The sequence below is a fragment of the Dendropsophus ebraccatus genome, chromosome 11 (genome assembly GCF_027789765.1).
Source record: "Dendropsophus ebraccatus isolate aDenEbr1 chromosome 11, aDenEbr1.pat, whole genome shotgun sequence".
Classification (NCBI taxonomy): Eukaryota; Metazoa; Chordata; class Amphibia; order Anura; family Hylidae; genus Dendropsophus; species Dendropsophus ebraccatus.
Window position 1 is genome coordinate 58,659,522 of NC_091464.1, and position 22,330 is coordinate 58,681,851.

The window sequence follows — 22,330 nt, forward strand, 5'->3', positions numbered from 1 at the left end:
CCTTATTCACCTGGGCAGGGAGCTGAAGGCTTCCCACAGTCAGAGCTGCCACAGAGGGGGAGACAGGGAGCAGCACCATGGACAAGGAGGCCTCTTCCCCATGGGATATGGGGCTTCTTAGGACATTTGACTCCAAAGAGTTCTGTGGATGGGAGAAGATAGGCTCAGGAGGGTTTGGACATGTCTATAAGGTGAAGCACATCTCCTGGAAGACATGGCTGGCCATCAAGTGTCCTCCCAGCCTGCATGTGGATGAGAAGTAAGTGGCAGAAGCTCAGTGCAAGACAGTGGTGGCAGCTGAAGAGTTAACAATTCATGCTACTTTGTGTTTGTTGTATTTTGTTACAATGTTACCTTGTGTTTGTAAATAGAAACATTGGAACGTTCTATACAGGAAGCAACAAGGCAGGGTGTGCAGGGGGGCTGGGGGGATGCAATGATCTGAGGGACAGGATAAGACCTGTTAACTATAAACTCTGCCTGAAAGGTGCACTGCAGTATTTATATGAATGTGAACAGGGACCTGCGGTTGTAAACATATCTGTCTGCTTTATGGCTGTATTGTAAATATGTACAGATGTAGCTGAGCTGATTTGCTTAACTATGAATGTGTGCATTTCAGCTGGTGTGGGAGAGCTGAGTTTGTGGATTTAGCAGTAGTTTTTATATTTTATGGATGTGTACTATATCTGAGCAGATGTAGAAGAGCTGAGTGTGTGTTATGAAGGTGTAGTGCCTCTATGCAGATGTAGCAGAGCTGAGTGTGTGTTATGAAGGTGTAGTGCCTCTATGCAGATGTAGCAGAGCTGAGTGTGTGTTATGAAGGTGTAGTGCCTCTATGCAGATGTAGCAGAGCTGAGTGTGTGTTATGAAGGTGTAGTGCCTCTGTGCAGGTGTATTAGAGCTGAGTTTGTTGTCCTGCAGCTGTGCAATACATCTGCATATGTTGAATGTGTTGTATTATGGAAGTGTAGTGACCCTTTGCAGATGTAGAAGACCTGAGTTAGTGGGTAGTGAATCCATACAGGAAAATAGTTGAATTTGTTGGGACATGGATGTGTTCTAAATCTATGCAGGGGTAGGAAAACTGATTTTCATGTCTTGGTGTGTAGTCAGTCTGTGCACATATAGCAGGCTGGTTTTCTTATATTATTGTTATATTATGAACATGTAATGACCTTATGCAATATAGGGGAGCTGAGTTTGCTGTGTTATGGATGTGTATTAAATCTGTACACATGTAGCTGAGTTACCTGTGTTTTTGGAAGGGTTGTAGTAGATCTTTGTAGTTGTTAGTGAGCTGAGAATGTTACTTGTATATTTCATTGTGGTTATTTTTATGCATTTCCAGTCTCCAGTGATTTTACTGTAATTGTGGATTTAGCAGGAAGGTCCCAGAGTGTGGTGCAGCTTGTGTGGCTGATATCACCAGCTGTAGCTGTCACTAATATTCCCAGGACTGAGCCATTATGGCTGAAGGTAAACAACCAGGGCAGCTCTATGTAATCATAGATAGTTCTTGAATTCTGGCAGCATGGGTGACATATATACTGTATATAGCAGAGCTGGGTTTGCAATTGATCTGGTTCTTTAGTGCATGGTAATAACTTTTGTATGGTGACATTTAGGGAAACTATATCACCTTGAGTAGTGCTAAATGACAAACTCCGGCCTATTGCATCTGTCCATGTAAAAGTTTTACACTGTCACAGGCAAGGTGGTGGTTTTATGTGTGCCGTAAAGTTCAGCCACTTTCTTTGCTCTATTTTTATCTACATGTCTGAGATGTGACCTAGGGTGATGTTAGTATGTAAAAGGCAACTCATAGCTAAAATAAACACATTGTATAACATAATAAAAATTATAGAAATTTTATTTACATTTATTTTTTACATATTTTAATTTTTTTTTACAGATTATATTGTTTTTTTTTTTTACATATACTTTATGTAGTTTAAAAATTGTAATGTCTTACACATGATATTTATATATATATATATTTCAATTTTTTTTATATATTTTTATATAGCTTTCACATTTCTGTTTTGTTTATAAAGTTTTTGAGCTTTTTTTACATATATTTTTGTATTTTTCTTTTCACATATTATAAATCTTTAATTCTATATCTTCTATAATTCTATAATTCTTTACTTCTTTAATTCTATATCTTTTATATGTTGTATATAGTTATAGATTTATTTTACGGGCTGCTGTTTTGCAGGACGTCAGTGATTTTAGTCTGAAGACAAAGTAAATACAGATAAAAAACAAACCACTTAGGGTGGAAATCTTGTGGGTGCGGACTTGATTATTCTTCTAATGTGTTATTAGAGTAAAGATGAATATTAAGTGATTAGGCAATGCCTGGTACTCCTATTGTGGCACTGAATTCTAGTATTCCTGATTGGCCGCAGGCTCAGGGCATGCTGAGACTAATGGTTCCTGACGCACCTGGGCCTATATCAGGCTTGGATATATCTTGGAATATATATATTTCACCCAGGTTCAGTGGTAATTGGGATCTTACAAGTGTATGATGTGGTATATAAGTATTCTTAGTCAATATCGGTCAGTGTAGCAGAGTTGAGTTTGTCATTAGGCACACATTGTTTTACATAGGACTGCAGGGAAACATACAGAGTAGGCTTGAAATGAATGAATGGAGATCTCAAATACTTAGTATTTTCTCTCTGTGTACCAATGCTATGGCTAGGTACATTAATGCCACAGGTTTTGGGCCCACCCTCACCTATGACCTATAGAGATGTTGGGACAATCACCCATGACACTGACAGCGACTGGTACAATGTTAATTTTGCATTGATGCCAGGTGTGTAATGGCGGCCACACATACCGAGGTGATTCATTACAAATCCATTGGATAATTATTTGGGATGTGTGACCCTGAAACAATCCCATGCACGGCCATGATGTGATCAGCAATGATCAGGTCATCACATGACGTGACTATGAGTGAGGTCAGAAGGTGTTGACACATTACGCTCATCATCTGCCCCACATTCTAGATCTCATATCGGAGAGATTTATCAAAACTAATGCAAAGCAAACATAAGTAAATCCCTATAGAAACCAATCAGATTCTAGACCTTCATTTTCTTTACTGCAATGCTGCAAAACCATATGTGGACCCCCCTCCCCCCTCTTTCCAAATCTATTTACATATGCTTTGCAGCAGTGCAGTAATGCTACACCACTATTGCTTTGGTGTTTTATATGTTTGCATTAGTTTTAGTTTTCTTTGTGAATCAGGAAGCTCTGGATGAACGGGGTCACAATTTCCTCCAGAAATTTACTTTTATAACATAAGTTGCTGAAACTTTGATGGTTGCCAGAAATCCAACCAGGATGGGTTAGTGGTCGCACCTTGCAGGTCACAACACGACTGCATTCACTTCTATTAGCTGTGATTCAGGGAGAACAACACAGGCCTAACCAGAGTTGTAGAAAGGTGAAATTTAAAGGGGTTATCCAGGATTAGAAAAACCTAGCTGGTTCATACTCGTGGCTGCTTCCTCTGTGAGTGTCCATTGGGCAGCACAGGCAGTGCGTGTGTGCACAGGCCCCATCTTTGTGAAGGTGGAGCGAGATCCCGGCCTATTTACGTCCTGTCTCACAATCCTCGGATCGCTTTATGTCTTTAAGAAGATAATTATGCGTATTTTTCTCGCTTTGCATGCTGCGGCTCATATTCTCCTCTGCTATTAAGTCATTTTAAGATTTGTGAGTGCCCTAAAGCGTCGCCGAATTCCCTGCAAAGCTTTCATGTTTTCATTCTTGTATGTGATCCCTGAGGAGGAGATGGCGGCATGGAGATGTGCGTCCTCTGTGGACTGATACAGTGTAGCAAACTGCCAGAGCAAGAGTTTTCAGCCTCTGGATGTAAACAAGATTGAGCCCATTCACTGACAGCAAGTACAGATTGTAACATGCTGAGAATTCTGAATACAAAAGGGTAAATTTACTAACACTGGGGTCAGATACGCCAGTCTTAAAGGGGTTATCCAAAATTAGAAAAATGTATATGCTTTTTCCTAAAACAGCGCCACCCCTGTCCTCAGGTTGTGTGTGATATTACACTTCAGCTCTATTAACTTAATTGGACAAGAGTGGCGCTGTTTCTGGAATCAATGTTACTCTGAAGGGTTAAACGCATTGAGGTTGGGATAGGGTTAACATGAGGGCTTACACATTTTCATCCATCCCTTTGGAGGCACATGATGCATCACTGCTTAGTTTGGCAGTTTTGCCATTATTATATTTGGGCAAATCAGGACAATTGGGCCCCGCTCCTGAGGTACGTTAGTGAGCTGCTCGGTACTGCCCCCAAGATTCTCAATTTAGCAGGATTCCTGTTGGTAAGTACACGATATGGTTCTGATGGGAGGCCATATTGATTGGTACCCAACTTTCTCTATACTAGGAAAGGTCTCGAGATATATATGGGCCCTTGGAGAAGTAACAGTGGGCCCCTTGTCCAGTGCTATAAAAACATGGCCACTTTCTTTCAGAGACAACACGACTCTTGTCTCTAGTTCAGGTGCGGTTTGCAATTAAGCTCCATTCACTTCAATGGAACTGAGAAGCAAAACCCCGCCGAAGCTGGAGACAAGAGTGGGGCTGTCTCTGGAAGAAAGTGGCCATGTTTTTGTAGTGCTGGATCACAAGACTAGGGCATGCTTACTCATATTGACATGGGGCTGGTGTTCAGCCTTCTTCACCATAACAAATTGCAGGAATTGATCCCTATTCCTAGTGGATCAATCCCATGATTCCTATAATGGAGGTGATAGCTGCCTGGACTTGTTTCCCGTCTGTACGGATGATGTGTGCGGCTCCGAGCTCAGGAGGAGAGGAGGCTTTACCTGTCCCCCAAGTCACACCCAGCAAATTTCCTTGTAAATCTGATGTTGACATGCGATGTGCTAATCTGCTTCCCTAAGATCCTAACATACTGTGAAGTAGATGTGTGCGCCCGGCGCATGATAATACAGGGGGAACAGCAGGGCTCTGGAGTTTGTGATTTGCTTTACATACATGATAGTAGTACCCTTTTTTGTCTATGTAAAGAGGTCATCCAGAATTAGAAAAACTGCACAACCCTCTCTCCTGAGGTTGTGTGTAGTATTAAAACTCCATTCACTTTAATGGCACTGAGCTGCAATACCTCACACAACCTGAGGACAAGAGTGGCGCTGTTTCTCGATGAAATTGGTCATGTTTTTCTAATCCTGGTTAGTCAGTGGGGTCTGTAAGACAATGTTCGTGTCCAATATCTCCAAATCCTCCTTACTTTAGCAACCCTTTGCTGATCCAGCACTGCTGATCCCTCCCAGTCCTGATCCTTTTGGTTTATTAATAAGTAATGGTGTAACACCACATGATTGCTGCAGCTAATGGTGCATTTACACGGAACGATTATCGTTCGAATTTTCTCTATAGCCATCGCATTTAAACGGCTCATGTAACCACAGCGAACGATCAAACAACGAGCGAAAAATCGCGCATTGTGATCTTTCAACATGTTCTCAAATCGTTGTTGGTCGTTCGCTAAAAATTCGCAGATGGCGCTGTGTTTAAAGAGTTTTTCAAAGATTCACTCTATGTGTGAGATGGGCTTAAGCGATCTTAAAAATGATGGCAATAACAATTTTTCTAACGATTTTTTCCATCTAAATGCTGATCATTATAAAAACCAAATCGTTGCTTCAAAATCGTTAAAGGATCGAATGGGCGAATTATCGCTTCATGTAAACGGACCATAATCAAGACCCATCACTGACATTTCAGCCTTGATGATGTCATGTGACATCATGCAATCATGTGACGCCATCACGTACAGCTGACAAACAAGAAGGACAGGTTAAGGATCAATGGCGCGGGAATGAGAACTGGTTGCAGACATTTGCACTACTGTCGTGTGACCGTCATTCCATTTTGGATTGGATTTGCAGACTTCTCTGTTCGCATTTCATATGTATATGTAATCACCAAACAATGGCTTACAGGGAGAGCTGAATGACAAAAGAGGGCTGTGAGCTACTGTATTTAGAGGGCTTTCCAGATTTAGGAAAACATGGCTGCTTTTGTTTTCTCTGCAAAAACAGTGCCACATCTGCTCATAGGTTGTGTATGGTACTGCAACTCAACTTTATTCACTTCAGGGGAGCTGCAATACCCTGCACAACCTTAGGACATGGGGGACACTCTTTTTAGAGGAAAGCAGCGGTGTTTCTCTAATAACCCCCCCCCCCCCCACACACACACACACACATGTTTTGTAGTATTACTATTGATCTGACTCGTTGTAGTGCCCCAGTTTGCCATTGACCCATTATAGGTCGTTCACACGTCCGTAGAATAACATTCGTACACAGACAGTTTTCTGTGCACTGGACCTGGGAGCTCCCAGCATCATGATTAATTATGATGACAGAAGCTCCTAAACAATTTAGAGTGTCGCACTCATGTACTGGCACTGCGGAACACCATCCGTGTGCAGACAGAATTCCACGGACATGTGAATGATGGTTAATAGTGGAGGCCAGGAGGGAGAAGGACATGCTGTGACTGCTAGGAAGCCATGTACCTAACACTTCACCACCTCCTTCTGTTTCTTGGTACATCTGTCAAAGTGGTTGCTAGGGAGATCCTGCCTAACAACCACTGTGTTTTATATATGGGGTTGTCAAGCAACAAATACTTAGCAACTGGGGTTTCCTGTGTTCTCCCCACATGCTCTTTGGCTTCCTGTGGTTTGAGCCGCAGCAGGGACAGGGTTGTAATGGCTATCTGTGCATGTCGCAATATAGAAGCAATGGGAATCACAATGGCAATGGGCGCCAGTTAGCATTTTTCTCTGCTTGAGTTCCATTAGGGCACAGAGATGTCAGTCACCATTTTTGGACCCCACGTTATGAGTGTAGAGCCTTTAACAAAATATCTCTTGTTCTGAAAGTCCAGAACCTATTCATTTGAATGGCTACATGTAATACTACATTTCACCTGTAGTGGCCGCTGTGGAGGAAATGTGCAGCTCAGTGTAACTTCCCAGGGCACAATCAGCTGATCAAAGGGATTGTTTGGCATGGAGCTGCCCCTTAGGGCCCTATTCCACGTGACGATTATCGTTCGCATAATTGTTAACGATAAACGATACAAGCGACAGCCATTGCGAAAGACCTGAAATTGTTCACCCATTTACATGGAACGATAATCGTTACTTATGACCGTTCTTGCGGTCGTCTTGTCATCGCTATTGCGTTCGTCACTACTGCGAACGACCGAACGCCATCTTATTCAATGCGAATGAGCAACAATAAAAATAGGTTTAGGTCTTATTAAACGATCAACGATTTCTCGTTCGTTCATTCGTTAATCGTTAACTGCTATTCAACTTAACGATTATCGTTTAGATTTGAGTGACTTAACGATAATCGTTCCCGTGAAATAGGGCCCTTAGATTATAAAAAATATAGCTGCTTCCTTTCAGAAACAGCACAACTCTTGTCCCCTGTGTGTGTTTGGTATAGCAGCCCAGTTCCATTAAATTTAATCAGGCTGAGCTGTAATACCAGAGAACAGGTGCGATACTGTTTTTGGAAAAAAGCAGCTATATTTTTTTAAAATTTTTAGATAACCCCTTTAAGTGTATTTTTCTGGTGTAGCTATAGTGGGTGCAAAGTTTACAGTCGCATATAGGCCCATTCTAGCTAAGGGGCCCTAGTATTGCTTGCTGTTTTCCTTAAGGTTCCTGTAGAGAGATGTTCACACACAGTTTTTGGTCGTGAAACAATAATTTTATAGCTTTTTTTTAGCATGGTTTTTAGTTTTTTTTTTAATAAAATAAAATCCTTAAGTGCCAAATGGCAAAAAAATGCTGAAATTTACAGCTGTTTCTGCATGAAAAACAGCAGTTTTCTGAGGTGAAAAATACTAAGTGTGCCTATAATCTAACACCTTTGTGGCTGTGGCCAGGGATGTGCAGACTTCCGGTAACCAGGTATGGGTCAGTGACTCTGTACAGAGTGTAATCTATCCGGCTTCCATCCTATTGTCTCTTTTAGTGGTTCTGTAATGGTCACTTGATCTCCTATTATAATTAATACTGGATGTTTCCTTGCCGTCACCCTAGTGAGGTCCCTGTATGGTCCTGCTTGGTTGCAAATGGTCTATTATTATCATCTTTGGATTTTTTTCTTGCACCTAGTAACAACTTGTACTAAATCAACATAAGAACCAAACATTGGATAAAAGGAAATGCCTGATGGCGCAGTAATGTCTTGTTTTTCTTCAAACCTATTGAAGAGCATCAACAGCGTGTGCGTATATGTGTATGTGTGTGTGTGTGTGTGTGTGTGTGTACACAGAGAGAGCAAGAATTTAGCCCTTTATATATTCAACAACTGGGCTACAACCATTAAAAAAACAGCTTGACACCCAGATCCCCCCAGACTCCTGTGTGAAAATCTGCTTGATGATGCAATAATGCAGTGCGGTATAAGCACAGGATGTTTCACTGCGCGGCTGTGTAAATTTACTGTTCTGGAGTCTAGAGCATCAGACTACAAAATGTGTGCAGTCTGTTACCATGGAGACACATAGGTCTGTGTCAGAGCTGCATTCGCAATAGGGTTTTAAAAAAAAAAAAAGAATCAATGCCATTTGCAAACTTAATCTGCAAGCCGGAGAAAGTGTTTGGGTGGATCCCCTGCCCTACCTGCCTGATGAATATTGAAGAGCCATGGGCTGCAGAGATGATTGTAGATACACCTGTGGGAACATAACACAGGATGTATGGCTGGTGCATACTGCCAACTATAAAAATAAGGATATTTTACTTTTGATTGGGCCCTGCTGTGGTTAATGGGGCACAAAATGTAAACTATAGTTTCCATATTTCATGTTCTGTGAAGAAATATACAAAGTTGATAATATATGTAACTATTATAAGCGCACATTTGATCTCTGGTGTCTCTTTCCTCCACAGAGAACGCGTCGAGCTGGTTGAAGAGGCTAAGAAGATGGAGATGGCCAAGTTTCGCTGTATCTTACCAGTGTACGGGATCTGCAGTGACCCAGTTGGTCTTGTCATGGAATATATGGAGGCTGGATCTCTGGAGAAGCTTCTTGCTTCAGAACGTCTGCCATGGGACTTAAGATTTAGGATTATTCATGAGACGGCGGTAGGGATGAACTTTCTTCATTGCATGAACCCTCCTCTTCTTCATCTTGACCTGAAGCCAGCGAATATCCTGCTTGATGAACATTACCATGTCAAGGTATGGGGCTTTCATACATTTATTTGATTTTAAAAACCCATCATGGCATTGCATTGTCTCCATTGAGGTTTGAAGACCATAGTAAATATTTAAATTACTTGGATGATGGATAATTTAAGTAGCCTAGGGCTTTAGGCATTGCTTTTTTTACCTCCTCATTTTGCCAAATTGGAGCTTAGAGGCTCTGCAGGGGTAGAGCTATAAAAGGTGCTACTACTAGTCACACCCATGTTCATGGACCTAAAGTCACTTCTGCCATATTAGAAGACATCATTATTATGAATAATAATTTGAAGTCAGGGGCATTATAGCAAACTTTGCATCGGGAACGAGAAGTTCACAGCCATGTTTCTAGAGCCCTGTGTGGGCTCATGGTGCCCATTGTGAAGTTGGGTAAGGTCAGCTCACACTGTGACCCCCCCCCCACACACACTTTATGAATAAGTCTAATAGCAGCTGTATGTATGATTGGGGGTTATTCAAAGTGAACAATCCCTTTAAATATCACCTAGCTCAGTTGAAGGGGTTCTTATACATTAAAGTTTATAATTACCTTTTATTTCTACTTTGAATTGTGGAATTTTTTTTGTTGTTGTTGCTGCTAATAGAAACTTTGAGGGTCGAATTGCTTGAGTGCGTGTCGTTTTCACTCGCATGTTTTTGATGTGGGTCGGTTACATGTCACATCCTGTTCTGGAGAACCTGTGCAGGATCTCAGGATTACAGCATTTTCTTTGATGTGATTGTTCTCTATATAGTCAGGCATTGTGGTGGTTGGGCCCCTTACGGATTGTTTTATCTAGTTATATATGTTGTTTTGAGCTTGGCATCTTGGGTTTTATGTAACCTTCTTCCATAAAGCCTATAGATATCAGAGATGAACATATCCCTGGAGCCAGGCAGCCAATGCTCCTGGAAATGTTTTACTTTTGTTTAATCATCTGTATAATTTCCTTGTCCATGTCCTTACTGTCTGGCCACCAGGAAAGCCTAGTTGGTTGTGTCTGGCCTTCCATGATTGAATACTTCCTAATTCTGGATTAGAATTAATTGTCTCTTATTCATGTAGACCATCCCAAATGTTAGCCAGACCAACCATGTCCATGAATTACAAATGTGGACCCCTACAATTTTATGGATCAATTACGGACAAAAAAAAAACTAAGATGATGATATGTACCGGATACTCCCAAGCATCTTCGCCCTTCCCCTAAAGAAGTTCTTTTTGGACATACTTTCAGACTGTATGGCTTTGTATTTTTGGGACTCTCCATTGTCGTCTTGGCACCCTAGGTTTAGAAACCAGTTGAATTTCTATTGCTACAACCCGGCTACCGTGTATGTAAGTCCTAGACCTAGTAAAGTGTTCTTGTAAATCTCCTTGTCCCTTTAGTAGCAGCACTTTCTTCTGGTTCCGAGGCTTTTATGTAACACCGTGTTTTAGCCTCAGCTATGTTTTATAACTAGATCGGTATGAATGGAATGCTCTTTAGGGCTGTAAAATTATCATTCTTTATAATAACAACCTAATGAGTCACCAGGAGTAGCGAGGGTAACGTCTAATGTCAGTTAACCAGAGTATTTGATCTATCACCCTGTAGTGTCTTTTGTCCTGTTTGTTACAAGGTTTATCCTGTTCTAGTATAATATTTACACCTTATTGACAGGCACTAGCTGTCAACCCCCAGGGCATTAACAGGGTTTATGGTGCAGACAGTGAACAAATCCTCAGATTAGGTAGGATGAGTCTTCAATGGCCTAGGTCCACATACATTTTCCAATTTTTGAGTGGGGCCAGCTCCCATGTTTTAAGTGGCCTTTGCTGTCAATTTATAGCAACAAATCCCACTATCCATGGGTCGTGAAGACAGAAGAAGATCTTTGGAATCTTTACTCCAAAAATCCATCCAAAGGAACCGAATAGTAGCAAATAGACTTTGTATAAAGTCTTGACTGAATTCTTGTTTCATCTGCCTATACTTGCCAAAAAAACAAATCATAATTTGGTGCTGAATCTCAACCTCTGTCTTGCGATCCCTGGGGCAGTGGCGGGTGTGGATAGCCTGGTGCAGTGACCTGTCATACTAGCCTCACTGGTGGTTGGGTAGAATAGATTTTGCCCCAGGGAAGCTGAGTTTTTGGTAAGCCTATACCCAGATGCTCTTGTATTTTTGGCCATATATGGGAGGATGGGTTTGGTATTGTTTACCTATAACTATATACATGTGTTGAAGAAAACATAGGAAAAAGAACAGGAGGCGCTGTATGTGCATGATTACCTGTGGTGAGGAGTGCTTTAAGGTAGATATGTGCACTCACCTTGGCAAAGGAAATAAAATTTTCAATACTCATATGCAAGTCTGATTGGTATCTAGGTCCTGATTATGCTGTTACGCTGGATACCCACTATATTTCTGCACCTTGCCACATATATACTTGGGTTCGCAGATGGAGATGTCTGTATGTCACCCAACCCCCCCCCCCAAAAAAAAAACCCTATGTAAGCATAGACCTGGGTCCCTCTATGAAGGGTATAGACATTAATGACCCTCTCCATATCAAATTATATAGATGTAAGGATGCTAACAATATCCTATAGTTGCATAACCTCTTGTTAGTACATTTGTAGATGATGTCTGGAGAGAACTTTATTACATCTACCCTCCATTCCTGTTTATTGCAGATATCAGATTTTGGACTTGCCAAGTGGAACGGCTTGTCTAATTCCCATGAGCTAAGCTTGGATGGGATCTGCGGGACCATCGCCTACCTCCCACCTGAACGCTTTAAGGAGAAGAACAGGAGCTTTGACACTAAGCATGATGTATACAGGTGAATAAAGCCAGACAGCAATCTTCATATTATCGGTATACTTTTGTTTTTAGCAGATATGGTAAAATGTGTAAATTCTAAAAACTTTTCAAAAATGTGTTAATCTGTTGCAACTCTTTAGAGTAATGTAATGTGACGTCATGTATTTTTCATCTTCAAGAAGTGTAACTATGATTTTCTTTCTTTTCCAGTTTTGCTATTGTAGTTTGGGGGATCCTCACCCAGCAGAAGCCCTTCGCAGGTAAGCCATCAGACTAATAAAGTGTAAGGGTCTTAAACCAAGATGTAGGTTTGGCTTTGTTTAAAGGGGTTGTGTGACAGATTTTTGTACACAAAAACAGCAGCCCTCCAGTCCATAGGCTGTATGTTGTATTGCAGCTTTGACGGGGCCAAGATAATATACTAGACAAGAGTGACCTTTTTTAATTCGAGGAGTCAATCATCAGTCCATCTCCGCAGTTTTATTTGCATTTGTGATCTAATTTTTTTTTTAAATTATTTTAACTCTCGAAGGACTCTCCAGAACTTTAGTAAAAAAGTGACACCTTGCACAGCCTAGTCAGCACTTTCCGGGAGCTTTCTACAAGCTGAGGCACATAGCGACTCCTAGGCTGTGCAGGATGTTTGACGTGTTGTGCGGGGGCAGAGGAATGTCTGGCAGGCTGGAGTAATTTGTTTAACTTTTTTTTTTTGCAATTTTCACAAAAATGTATGTTTTGTCTTTGCAGATGAGAAAAATATTTTGCACATTATGGTAAAAGTAGGCGGTGGTCTGCGTCCTGACCTATTGCAGATACCGAGGGCTCGACCCCAGCAGTGTGACGAGATGATCAAACTGATGCAGCAGTGCTGGCAGGACAAGCCTAACAGGCGGCCAACATTTCAAGGTAGGTTAAAGTGTTAGGATAGTGGAGACCCCATTCTGTTAACAGGTCTTGCTACGGAGGACCCCATTTGAGGATATATTATGTTTACAGTCATTCAGTTAGATTACATGTTATACTGCGCTTCCTCTGTAGTGGCTGTTGTAGCTGAAATGTATGGATGGTTGCAGCTTCATGATCGCTGTGGGGGGTTATGGTCATGGACATTTATGACCTTTCCAGGTCTGTTCATTCATGAGCCTAATACACATCAGAGAATAGTTGACCTAATGCACTGGTTTCAGCAAGAATGGCCAACCATTTGAACTGTATAGGAGCCTCCTGACTCTTTCCTAACAGATGATGCCAGGATCGGGCATGTTGAGTTCCATCATCTGGTCCTTTCATCCTTGTGGAGAGAAAACCCGCCAGAGCTCTCTGGCTGCGGCTTTGTCTCTGGTAGGCATTGAAAATGGGGGTAAATGGAGGAAGAGAAGTTGTCTGCCCACTATTGAAGTTACCTTTCAGATGATGTCATTGAGAAAGGAGGTCCTTACAGGGCACTAATTAGATAATTTCAATGACCTTGACAACACACCCTGTGTATTTTGATTTCTTTATAATAAGTAAATACCTAGCAGGAATCTAGGAGGAAGCAAATCTTCCTCATGTTGACCTGCAGAGTTGAATAAAAGTTTATTCTGTATAAATATAGCTGGATGCGGTTGCAGCATTGTTGTTGGTTTAGCAGTTTTTTCCTCAATCACAGGGCTGAACTTCTGTGCCTGATTCTCACAGTCAGGAATGTGGCCGATCCACAACGACAAGTCCTGACAGTGCACCTCTTGTGTATCAGGAATGTCCATGTTGCAATAGTTTAAGGTTTAATACACACGTTCTGAAAGCCTTGAGATCAGTCAGGCTAAAAAGGTTGTGTTCACTTTGGCTGCTTAAAGGGTATTTATAGTTCTGTAACCTTTTAGTTATTGTTCCATTGTATCTAAAATGAAAAAGGATCAACTCCTCCCATTTTGCATATACAAATCCTAGGTGTCTCCATGGTTACAGACTACAAGGAATCCAAATGTAGTCTGGCCATCTACTTATTTTCTATAGATAACTTTACTAGATTACACTGCAGAAATGTCTGTTCTGTAAACGTGGAGACACATGGATGGGAATTAGAGCTTTAGGGGCATTAGGGTTGCTTTATTTTTAAGTTTAGGTTGCAAACTTGTAAATAGCCTTTCAGGGTGGTAGTCATATTGTCTGATGCCAATGTCCATTCATACTTAGGTTAGGATTCTTTACATCTCATTCTCCATCATGTCATACTGTCAGCATACACCCTGACATCTTTTCATCTTTTCTTCTTTTCTTCTTTTATTCTCACTAGAAATTACCTCAGAGACTGAGTTGTTGTGTACAAAACATGAAGATGAGGCCATTTCAATGACTGGTCAAGAATCAATGGCCCAAGCAACTGCAGACACCAAAGAGCAGGTATGGGATTATGCAGTTGTATGATCTATAATGTTAGTAGCCCCAAGCCATGGCATTTTTAATGAGATTGTTCTAAGAAATACATCCGAGATAGGTAGAGCTTTTCGAAACATTACTTAAAGTGTTAGTCCACCGATCACTAAAATGTAAGGTCTAGCTCAAGGTTAAGTCTGTGTTGTGCATGAAGACCTTACCAAATGCTTGTCACCTAGACCCCTACAGATTAAAAACTTTGTGACATGCCAAATTTTTTTTTGAAGTCTAGTGGCCTTAAAGGGGTTATCCAGTGCTACAAAAACATGGCCACTTTCTTTCAGAGACAGCATGACTCTTGTCTCCAGTTCAGGTGCGGTTTGCAATTAAGCTCCATTCACTTCAATGGAACTGAGCAGCAAAATCCCGCCCAAGCTGGAGACAAGAATGGGGCTGTCTCTGGAAGAAAGTGGCCATGTTTTTGTAGCACTGGATAACCCTTTTAAAAGTCTATGCTCTGGTTAAGTTTAATTGGAGGGTCTACCTTTGCTTTCATAGTCAGTCCTAGAGATACAAAATGATATGTTGCTGTGTAAACAGCCTTTATTGCTTTTGCAGTATAGTAAAGTAAATATTAATTATTATATTTTACTCTGTTTTCAGTCAAAGGATTTGGCCAACCAGTCAGCACCCAAAGGCTATCCAGCGTATGATAAAGACTACAGTCTCTCTGAACTTCTCTCCCAGCTGGATTCTGGAATCTCACAAACTATAGAAGGTCCTGAAAGCTTGTGTCATAGTGCGTCTGAGCCGGAGCTGGCGCAGAGCGACAAGCGCCTCTCCGGAATCTCTTCTATTGACTCCGCCTTTTCGTCTAGAGGCTCCCTCAACTTGTCCTTCGAAAAAGATGGCTCAGTAGAAGGTAGGTTAAATATTAAATAGGATATAATAAGATCCAATTAGTATTTCTGCCATTTTAAAAAAGTTGACCGTTGGGCTCCAGTATGGACAACCCCTTCTTCCATATGTTCCCCTACTATTAATATATACATTATAGAAAAGTAGGCTGAATTTGCCATTTTTGATGGGACCACCTAACCAACTAATGTATATGGAGGCCTCCTGATTCCTCTTGGCAGATGGTTTTGGTAAAGAGAAGTGTTGGCCATGTTGGGCTTTGGTTTTAAGGGAGGCAAGCCATCACAAGAACATTCATCTCTGTGGGGAGAACGAGTGAACTTAAACCGACAGCTATTGAAAGTATATGGGCATCTATGGCTAGAGCAAACAGTTTCTGGAAAAAAAAAGTCTGTCTCAACGATGTTTGATATGGCCACCTGTTTATTTAAATGGTGGATTATAATATATTTTATTATATTATATATCTTCTGAGGAGGAATCGCATGGTTTAGAAAAGGGGGACCTGCAGAGATCAGTTGGTGATCAGGGTGACCTCATTCTTTAGCAATTTTTCCACATTGTTCTCATCCTCTGGTGAGCTGATCACAGCATTTCTTTTGAGACATCAGTAAGTTTTATTTCTCTGAAACCTGGCTGCAGGTGTCTTATTGTCTTGCAGCACTTACACAGTAGAAATTAACCATTGATTAGTATCTTTTTCTCCTTCTCTTCTAATTGCAGACCTTAGTACCACTGAGATCCAGAAAAAGAAGCTAATTGATGCCATTATGACTGGAGACAATGCCAAGCTCCTGAAGATTCTCCAGCCTCAAGATGTTGACTTGGTGTTGGAAGGGAGGTCCAGCCTTCTTCACTTGGCAGCAGAGGCTGGACAGGAGGAGTGTGCCAAGATGCTTCTTCTCTACAATGCCAGCCCCAACATGACCAACTTGAAGGGTTCCACCCCACTCCACATTGCTGCTGAAAAGAAACACAAAGGCATTGCAGAACTACTCCTTTTGAAAAAGATAAACATCAATGCCAAGGATGAGGATTACTTCACAGCCCTTCACTTTGCTGCTCAAAATGGAGATGAGGTTATAACTCGGCTACTGTTGGAGAAAAATGCCTCTTTGTGTGAGGTTGACGTTAAAGGCCGAACACCTCTTCATGTTGCATGCCAACATGGTCAAGAAAGTATAGTAAGGCTTTTCCTCCGACGAGGTGCGGACATTAATGTCCAAGGACTGGAAAACTGGGTGTCCTTACACTATGCTGCTTGGCAGGGTCACCTAAATATTGTAAAGCTTCTTGCCAAGCAATGTAAGGCCAATCTTAACTGCCAGACGTCCGATGGAAGGACCCCATTACATCTAGCAGCACAACGAGGACATTACCGAGTGGCTCGAATTCTGGTGGAACTTGGTTGTGACGTGAACATACCAAATATGCAGCTGAAGACACCTCTACACATCGCTGCCGAGACAGGTCACACCAGCACAGCTCGGCTCCTCATCCACCATGGTGCCAATATTAATGCTACTACTGTAGAGGGATATACCGCCCTAGACCTGGCTGGCCATTACAGACATTATTCTGCTGTTAAGCTATTGATGGATGCAAGACCAGTCCTAAGTTGTGAGGAATCCATACTATTTGTGGAAAATGTATGACTTGAGGTTGTTGGGTTGAGGAACATCCCACAGATTTCATAACAAGATGATCATTTCTCCGGCAACTTTCAAGTATTTTTAATTCAAAGAAAAAATGACCCAAGACAATCTCGATTATCTTGTGTGGTTATGGTTGGCACATATGGAGTTAGAAGAAAAAATATCCACGTTGCTACCTGAAAATGCGACATTGACTACAAGGACATTCTAATGAAAGAGAAAACTATCGGCAATGGCGATCATTCATGTAATCATTATGTGTTTTGATTATTATGATGTCCTGTTTGTAGGGTGGATTTTGCTTTTTATTTTTAAACATTTCTGCATTTTTCAGTTATAACTGGATTGTTATTACCTGGACTTCTTTGTTGTGGTCAGTGTTCCCCCAACAAGTTCTATAGTGTATATGGACAGATGTGCTCAATTGTATGGTCAATGACCAAAATTTTCTTTCAATTAAGTCAAAATAAGTAATGACTGGCCATACACAATAGATAAATGCTGGTTTAACACATTGACTATATGTCCTGTGGGTAATAAGGATTGGGCTTTGTTGTATATCAACTACCTGATCTCATTTGGGGGGCATTCATTTGCATCCGGAGATATAGTTGGCGATATAGCCGACCACTGTCTTATGTGTATGGTCAGCCTTAGGGCTTATTCTCGTGTTCCGTATTTTATGGACACTAAGGACAGGGAAGCCCTGTAATGGAGACTTTACCCGGCATGATATTGATGTATATTGCCAGGGAAAGACTCCACTACAGGGCTTCCCTGTCTGTAACGTCCGTAGAATATGGGATGTGAGATTAGGTTCTTAAGCTGCATTTACACATTCCATGTTCTGTCCGTGAAACATGGACAGTATATGCCTGTCCTGGACTGTTTCCCTGCGCAGCATGATATTGATACATCATGCCGTGCGGGGAAACAGTCCAGGACAGGCATTCATCGTCAGTGTTTCACGGACAGAACACAAAACGTGTGAATGCAGCCTTAGGGTCAAAAGTCACGTACCACTATAACTGATCTATGTTACTTGCGTCCTGTGTATGAGTGCGGCTTATCTCAATCCTGAGGATGGTATTGCAGTCATCTTTTCAATAGTACTGTTGCTCTATATCCCAGAAAAGATGCTCTGGCATTGACAAATTGGGCACGCCCTTAGTGCCATATGGCCTCTCCACTGAGAAGTGGGTTCCCCCTTCACCATTGGGCCCTTTGATAGCTACTATGCCTGTCTCTAGTAGTTACACCCCTGCCGTTTAGCTTTCCCAGGGCTGCAATAGTTAAATGATGCCAATGCTCGCTCAGCTGTGCCCAGGTAACACCCTTATTCTAAATTATAGATTTAGACCTCACCTAGACTTTTGTCTCATCCATTACATTGGGAGAACACGTGTCTGCTTGCTATTGCACATCCATAGAAGACTTAATTTCCTTGCACCTCATACATTATTTTTATTTTTCTACTACCTTTGTATATAGGACTGTATTTTTAATACACAGACGCTATGAATATACTGTGTATATCATTTATAACCCATTTTTTTGGCATGTAACCCGTTTGTAACTCTTTCTGTGACAGAACCATATTGTTGACTGAATAAGTTGTGTATGTTTTAGTACACTTATTGATATTTTTTCATCTTTTCTGCATTGTATTATAGTCATTTTTACAAATAAACTATTTTACTACCATGGATCTAGTGTCTACCATGTCTAGTTTTATAGTTGGAGGTAGAGGGGTGACAACCAATATGGACAACATAAGGCTACCACCAGGGTTGTCACCAACATTCTCATGCTCTGAAATGACAAATCTACAGCTGTAGATCTCTGGTTGCTGCATTAATAGGCAGCTGGATGGCAACCTATAGAAAAAATGTCATGGTGGCCAAATGGTTTTGCATGTTGTCTTATGAAGGACACCTCAGAGGTAGAGCAACTCCTGTTCTGGCATACCCGAGACCTCCTTGTATAACATGTAGAGGATGCCAAGATCACATAGTCCTTTATGCATGGCCATATCCTCATGGACAGGATAACCGATCACAGGGTCGGGAAGGACAGCATGGCAAGTGGAGACCTCCATTCTCTGTAAGGGGTACAGCAGAAACACATATATGTAGGTGATATAAGTTTGTAATATAATTAAGTAAATAATTTTAGCATAAAGTCACCAACCCCAACCAACTTGGGTGCTAATGCAAAGTCCTCAACTACCATGTGTTGTTTATAGTACTGGGTTCCACATATTGGAAAGTGGGCTCTTTGAGTCACAGACCTGGAAGCAGTTGCCCCCCATATAGCTTTAGTACTGAAAGCACAATGGAATCTAAACAGCATATGAAAAATCATGGATGTAGGGTGGGTTGGAGAGTTAGCTATAGGGCATAGCCATACAAAGATTGCAGTTGTTTTCTATAGGTTTTTCCTTACTGCTTTGTATTTGCACTATATGTTGCCATGGCTTGCCACGTGAACTCCCAATGTCCGCAGGCAATCTTAGCGCGCAGCAATAACTCCTGTGTGGAGGCTCACAGAGCGGAGAGCTATTCTGGAGATATTTATACAGGGAGGTGTAGCTGCTTGTCGGCTATTGCTCATTTAGATGCTGGAAGTCTGATTCTTTCGCAAGTTACTGCACGCCGGCGCTACCTCCTCACGTGTGCCCACACTGGCTCTTGTTTCCCTGTTGGTCTGAGCAAAGGCCATGTCTGCAGACCAAGGTGAAGTGTATTTATAGAAGCGGGGCTGATAACAAGGGGTGACTGAGGGAAAGTACACATCACTGCCCTAAATAATAAAAACCATACTAGTAAATGATCTATTGTAGATTCGGAATGACAATATGACCACCATTAGAGTTCACAACACCCAGTTTTCCCAGATCCCTGAATAGTAAACACCCCCTCCTTACCATTTTTTTTCTGCATCGCCAATATTATTGGTTACAATAAAGGCAGCCAATCTAATATGGCAAGTTATCAGAGTAAGATATAGAGAGCGTTATTTGGTTGCCATGAGCAACACAGCAGTTCTTTGTTGTCTTGTGCAAAAAGTAAAGTGGTTACCGTAGCAACCAATCAGGTTCAACTTTTGAGATTTTGTGGCTTTTTTAAAAATGAAAGCTGGAGTCTGATACGTTGCCTTGGGGCAATTACTCCTATGTTCCCTTCTACAAGGCTTAATAAATATCCCCCCATAGAGGGGAAATCGGGGGGAGGTTTGAAGACAAAGTAATGAATCCTCGAATATACAGGCAGTTGGGCCGACTCCATTCTGGCCCTAAGCACCACATAATATGGCCTCATAAAACCACCGCTCTGAAGCTGTTGCCCAATTAACACTTATCTGTTGTCTACAGGATAGTGATGTGTATTGAGCAGAGAGGTCCAATGCCATTCGTTGTCTATGAAACCAGTAAAGTTCCCCATGCACCTTATACTATGGCCGGCCATAACTCGCCACTTCCGACGGATTCGGATGTCTGTATAAGGTGCGTAGTGTCCCAGAGTGGCTGTGCCACTGCTGTTGTTAGCACACCTGTCACTAGGTACCTTGAGGGAGATTTATCAAACATGGTGTAAAGTGAAACTGGCTCAGTTGCCCCTCTGCAACCAATCAGATTTCACCTTTCATTCCTCACAGGCTCTTTGAAAAATGAAGGGTGGAATCTGATTAGTTGCTAGGGGCAACTGAGCCAGTTTCACTTTACACCATGTTTGATAAATCAATGGGACATTAGTCACGTCCTCTCTTATAAAGCCCCCTGAAGGTTCTTAGGTGGGAGATCAAATCTAGTTTTATTGTAGAGTGAGTGTGTATACAAGCCTGCCCCTGCTGAAGTTTAATCCAGGGCCTGGCCTGGAGGCCAGGTCCCCTGACAGGGACTCTGACAGATCCAGTCTTCTTCTAATGTACTACAAGTCTATTATGCAGTACTAAAGCCAAAGGTGGAGTAACTACCGCTAAAGGGATAAACCTTTTCTATGTCTGGTGCAACTATTCCTTCTAAGTCAAGACGTTCAAGTAACCAAAGGTTGGTCTGCAGAGTAGCAAAGTGCAGTTACAGCCAAAATACTCAATTGATGTTCACTTGATCATCTCAGGAAACCTCGAATGGCTGGCTACATCCGGTTGTGCAAGCCCAAGGCCTGTGTTACCAGAACTGTCATTCTGTGATATTCTCCAAACCGAGAGTACGGGTATTTTCTATAAAGTATTCTTAAGTCCAGTCACCTTGCCAGAGTTCTGCTACTTCGTAGGCAAGGTCCCCTTGGTAGCCCCCTAGACTTTCTTTCAAGTCGAGTCCAGCCTAAAGTAAAGTATAGTCTATTCTATATGTCCAAGTCTACTATATACCTATATATCACAGGACCCAACACAAGTGATCTGTGTTGTCCACCATGTGAAAGAGTACTATTTTTGCCACTGTACCTTTTTGCCGAGTTCAAGAAAATGTACTAAAATCTTTAATAAAGCTGTTCACTTGGTTTCGCACTGGACTCTGTGGTTACTTAGCACCTACACCTACATCTGTTCTACCTCAAAAGCATGTGTCAGTGTATTCGGGGTGGGCAATACCATTCCTATTCACCGTGACAAGTGCCTTGTTAGCACACCCAGAGTTACTGCAGGTGTATGAGGCCTGATTTTGCAGTGTCCCAGAACAGAGTATTTATTTGTCACTTTATCTCTGCACCTTTATTATAGCCAGTTCTGTTCTGGAAAGCTATGGTCCACTGCAAACTGTGTGTATCGTGTCACCTCTCTCAGTATTCAGGTCTGCTATTCCATTCATTTCTTGCATGCATGTTCAGTTATCAGTGCCTAAGGGTATTATTTGGCCCCCCAGTGTTAAAGTATGGTACTTCTCATGTATATTTGGTCCTATATGTCCTAATGGTGTCATGATGCAATGGCTGGATGTCACGTGACTGCCCCTGCTTCCATGGTAACTCCAATGGCCATCAAGCTTTGGCTGAGGATACCATGTGACTTCCTCTCTGCCTCAGTCTTGTCTTCCACCTTCAGGGGGACAGGTTGTGTGTGTGTCCTCTCTCCCCTGTCAGGAGAGAGGTACGTGTGCTCTGCTGCTCCAGCTTCACCAGAATTGTTCCTGGCTGTGTTCTATTCTCAAGTCCTCAAGATTCTCATCCTAACCACAAGATCTGGGTGCTGTTCTTCAGTCATTCCTCTCATCATCTTCTCTAATCATCAACAGCAAGTATTCATCTCAGTTTCATTCCGCCCAGCATCTCAACTTCAGTCTCACTAC

The 22,330-nt window shown here is 41.8% G+C and overlaps 1 protein-coding gene and 1 long non-coding RNA gene across 2 annotated transcripts in view; one reads left to right on the top strand and one right to left on the bottom strand.

The window, feature by feature from the left end:
* On the top strand, positions 1–20,655 carry RIPK4 (receptor interacting serine/threonine kinase 4). The gene is made up of 8 exons (XM_069944755.1): positions 1–259; positions 9,008–9,299; positions 11,983–12,131; positions 12,323–12,372; positions 12,860–13,018; positions 14,391–14,497; positions 15,134–15,392; positions 16,112–20,655. Exons 1-8 carry the CDS (start codon positions 78–80, stop codon positions 17,041–17,043), a joined length of 2,130 nt encoding a protein of 709 aa, XP_069800856.1. The 5' UTR covers positions 1–77; the 3' UTR covers positions 17,044–20,655.
* Positions 18,032–22,330, bottom strand: part of LOC138767303 (uncharacterized) — a 22,697-nt gene continuing 18,398 nt past the window's right edge. The window contains exon 3 of the long non-coding RNA XR_011358785.1: positions 18,032–19,144. This is a non-coding gene — a long non-coding RNA (uncharacterized lncRNA). The remainder of the gene's footprint in view (positions 19,145–22,330) is intronic.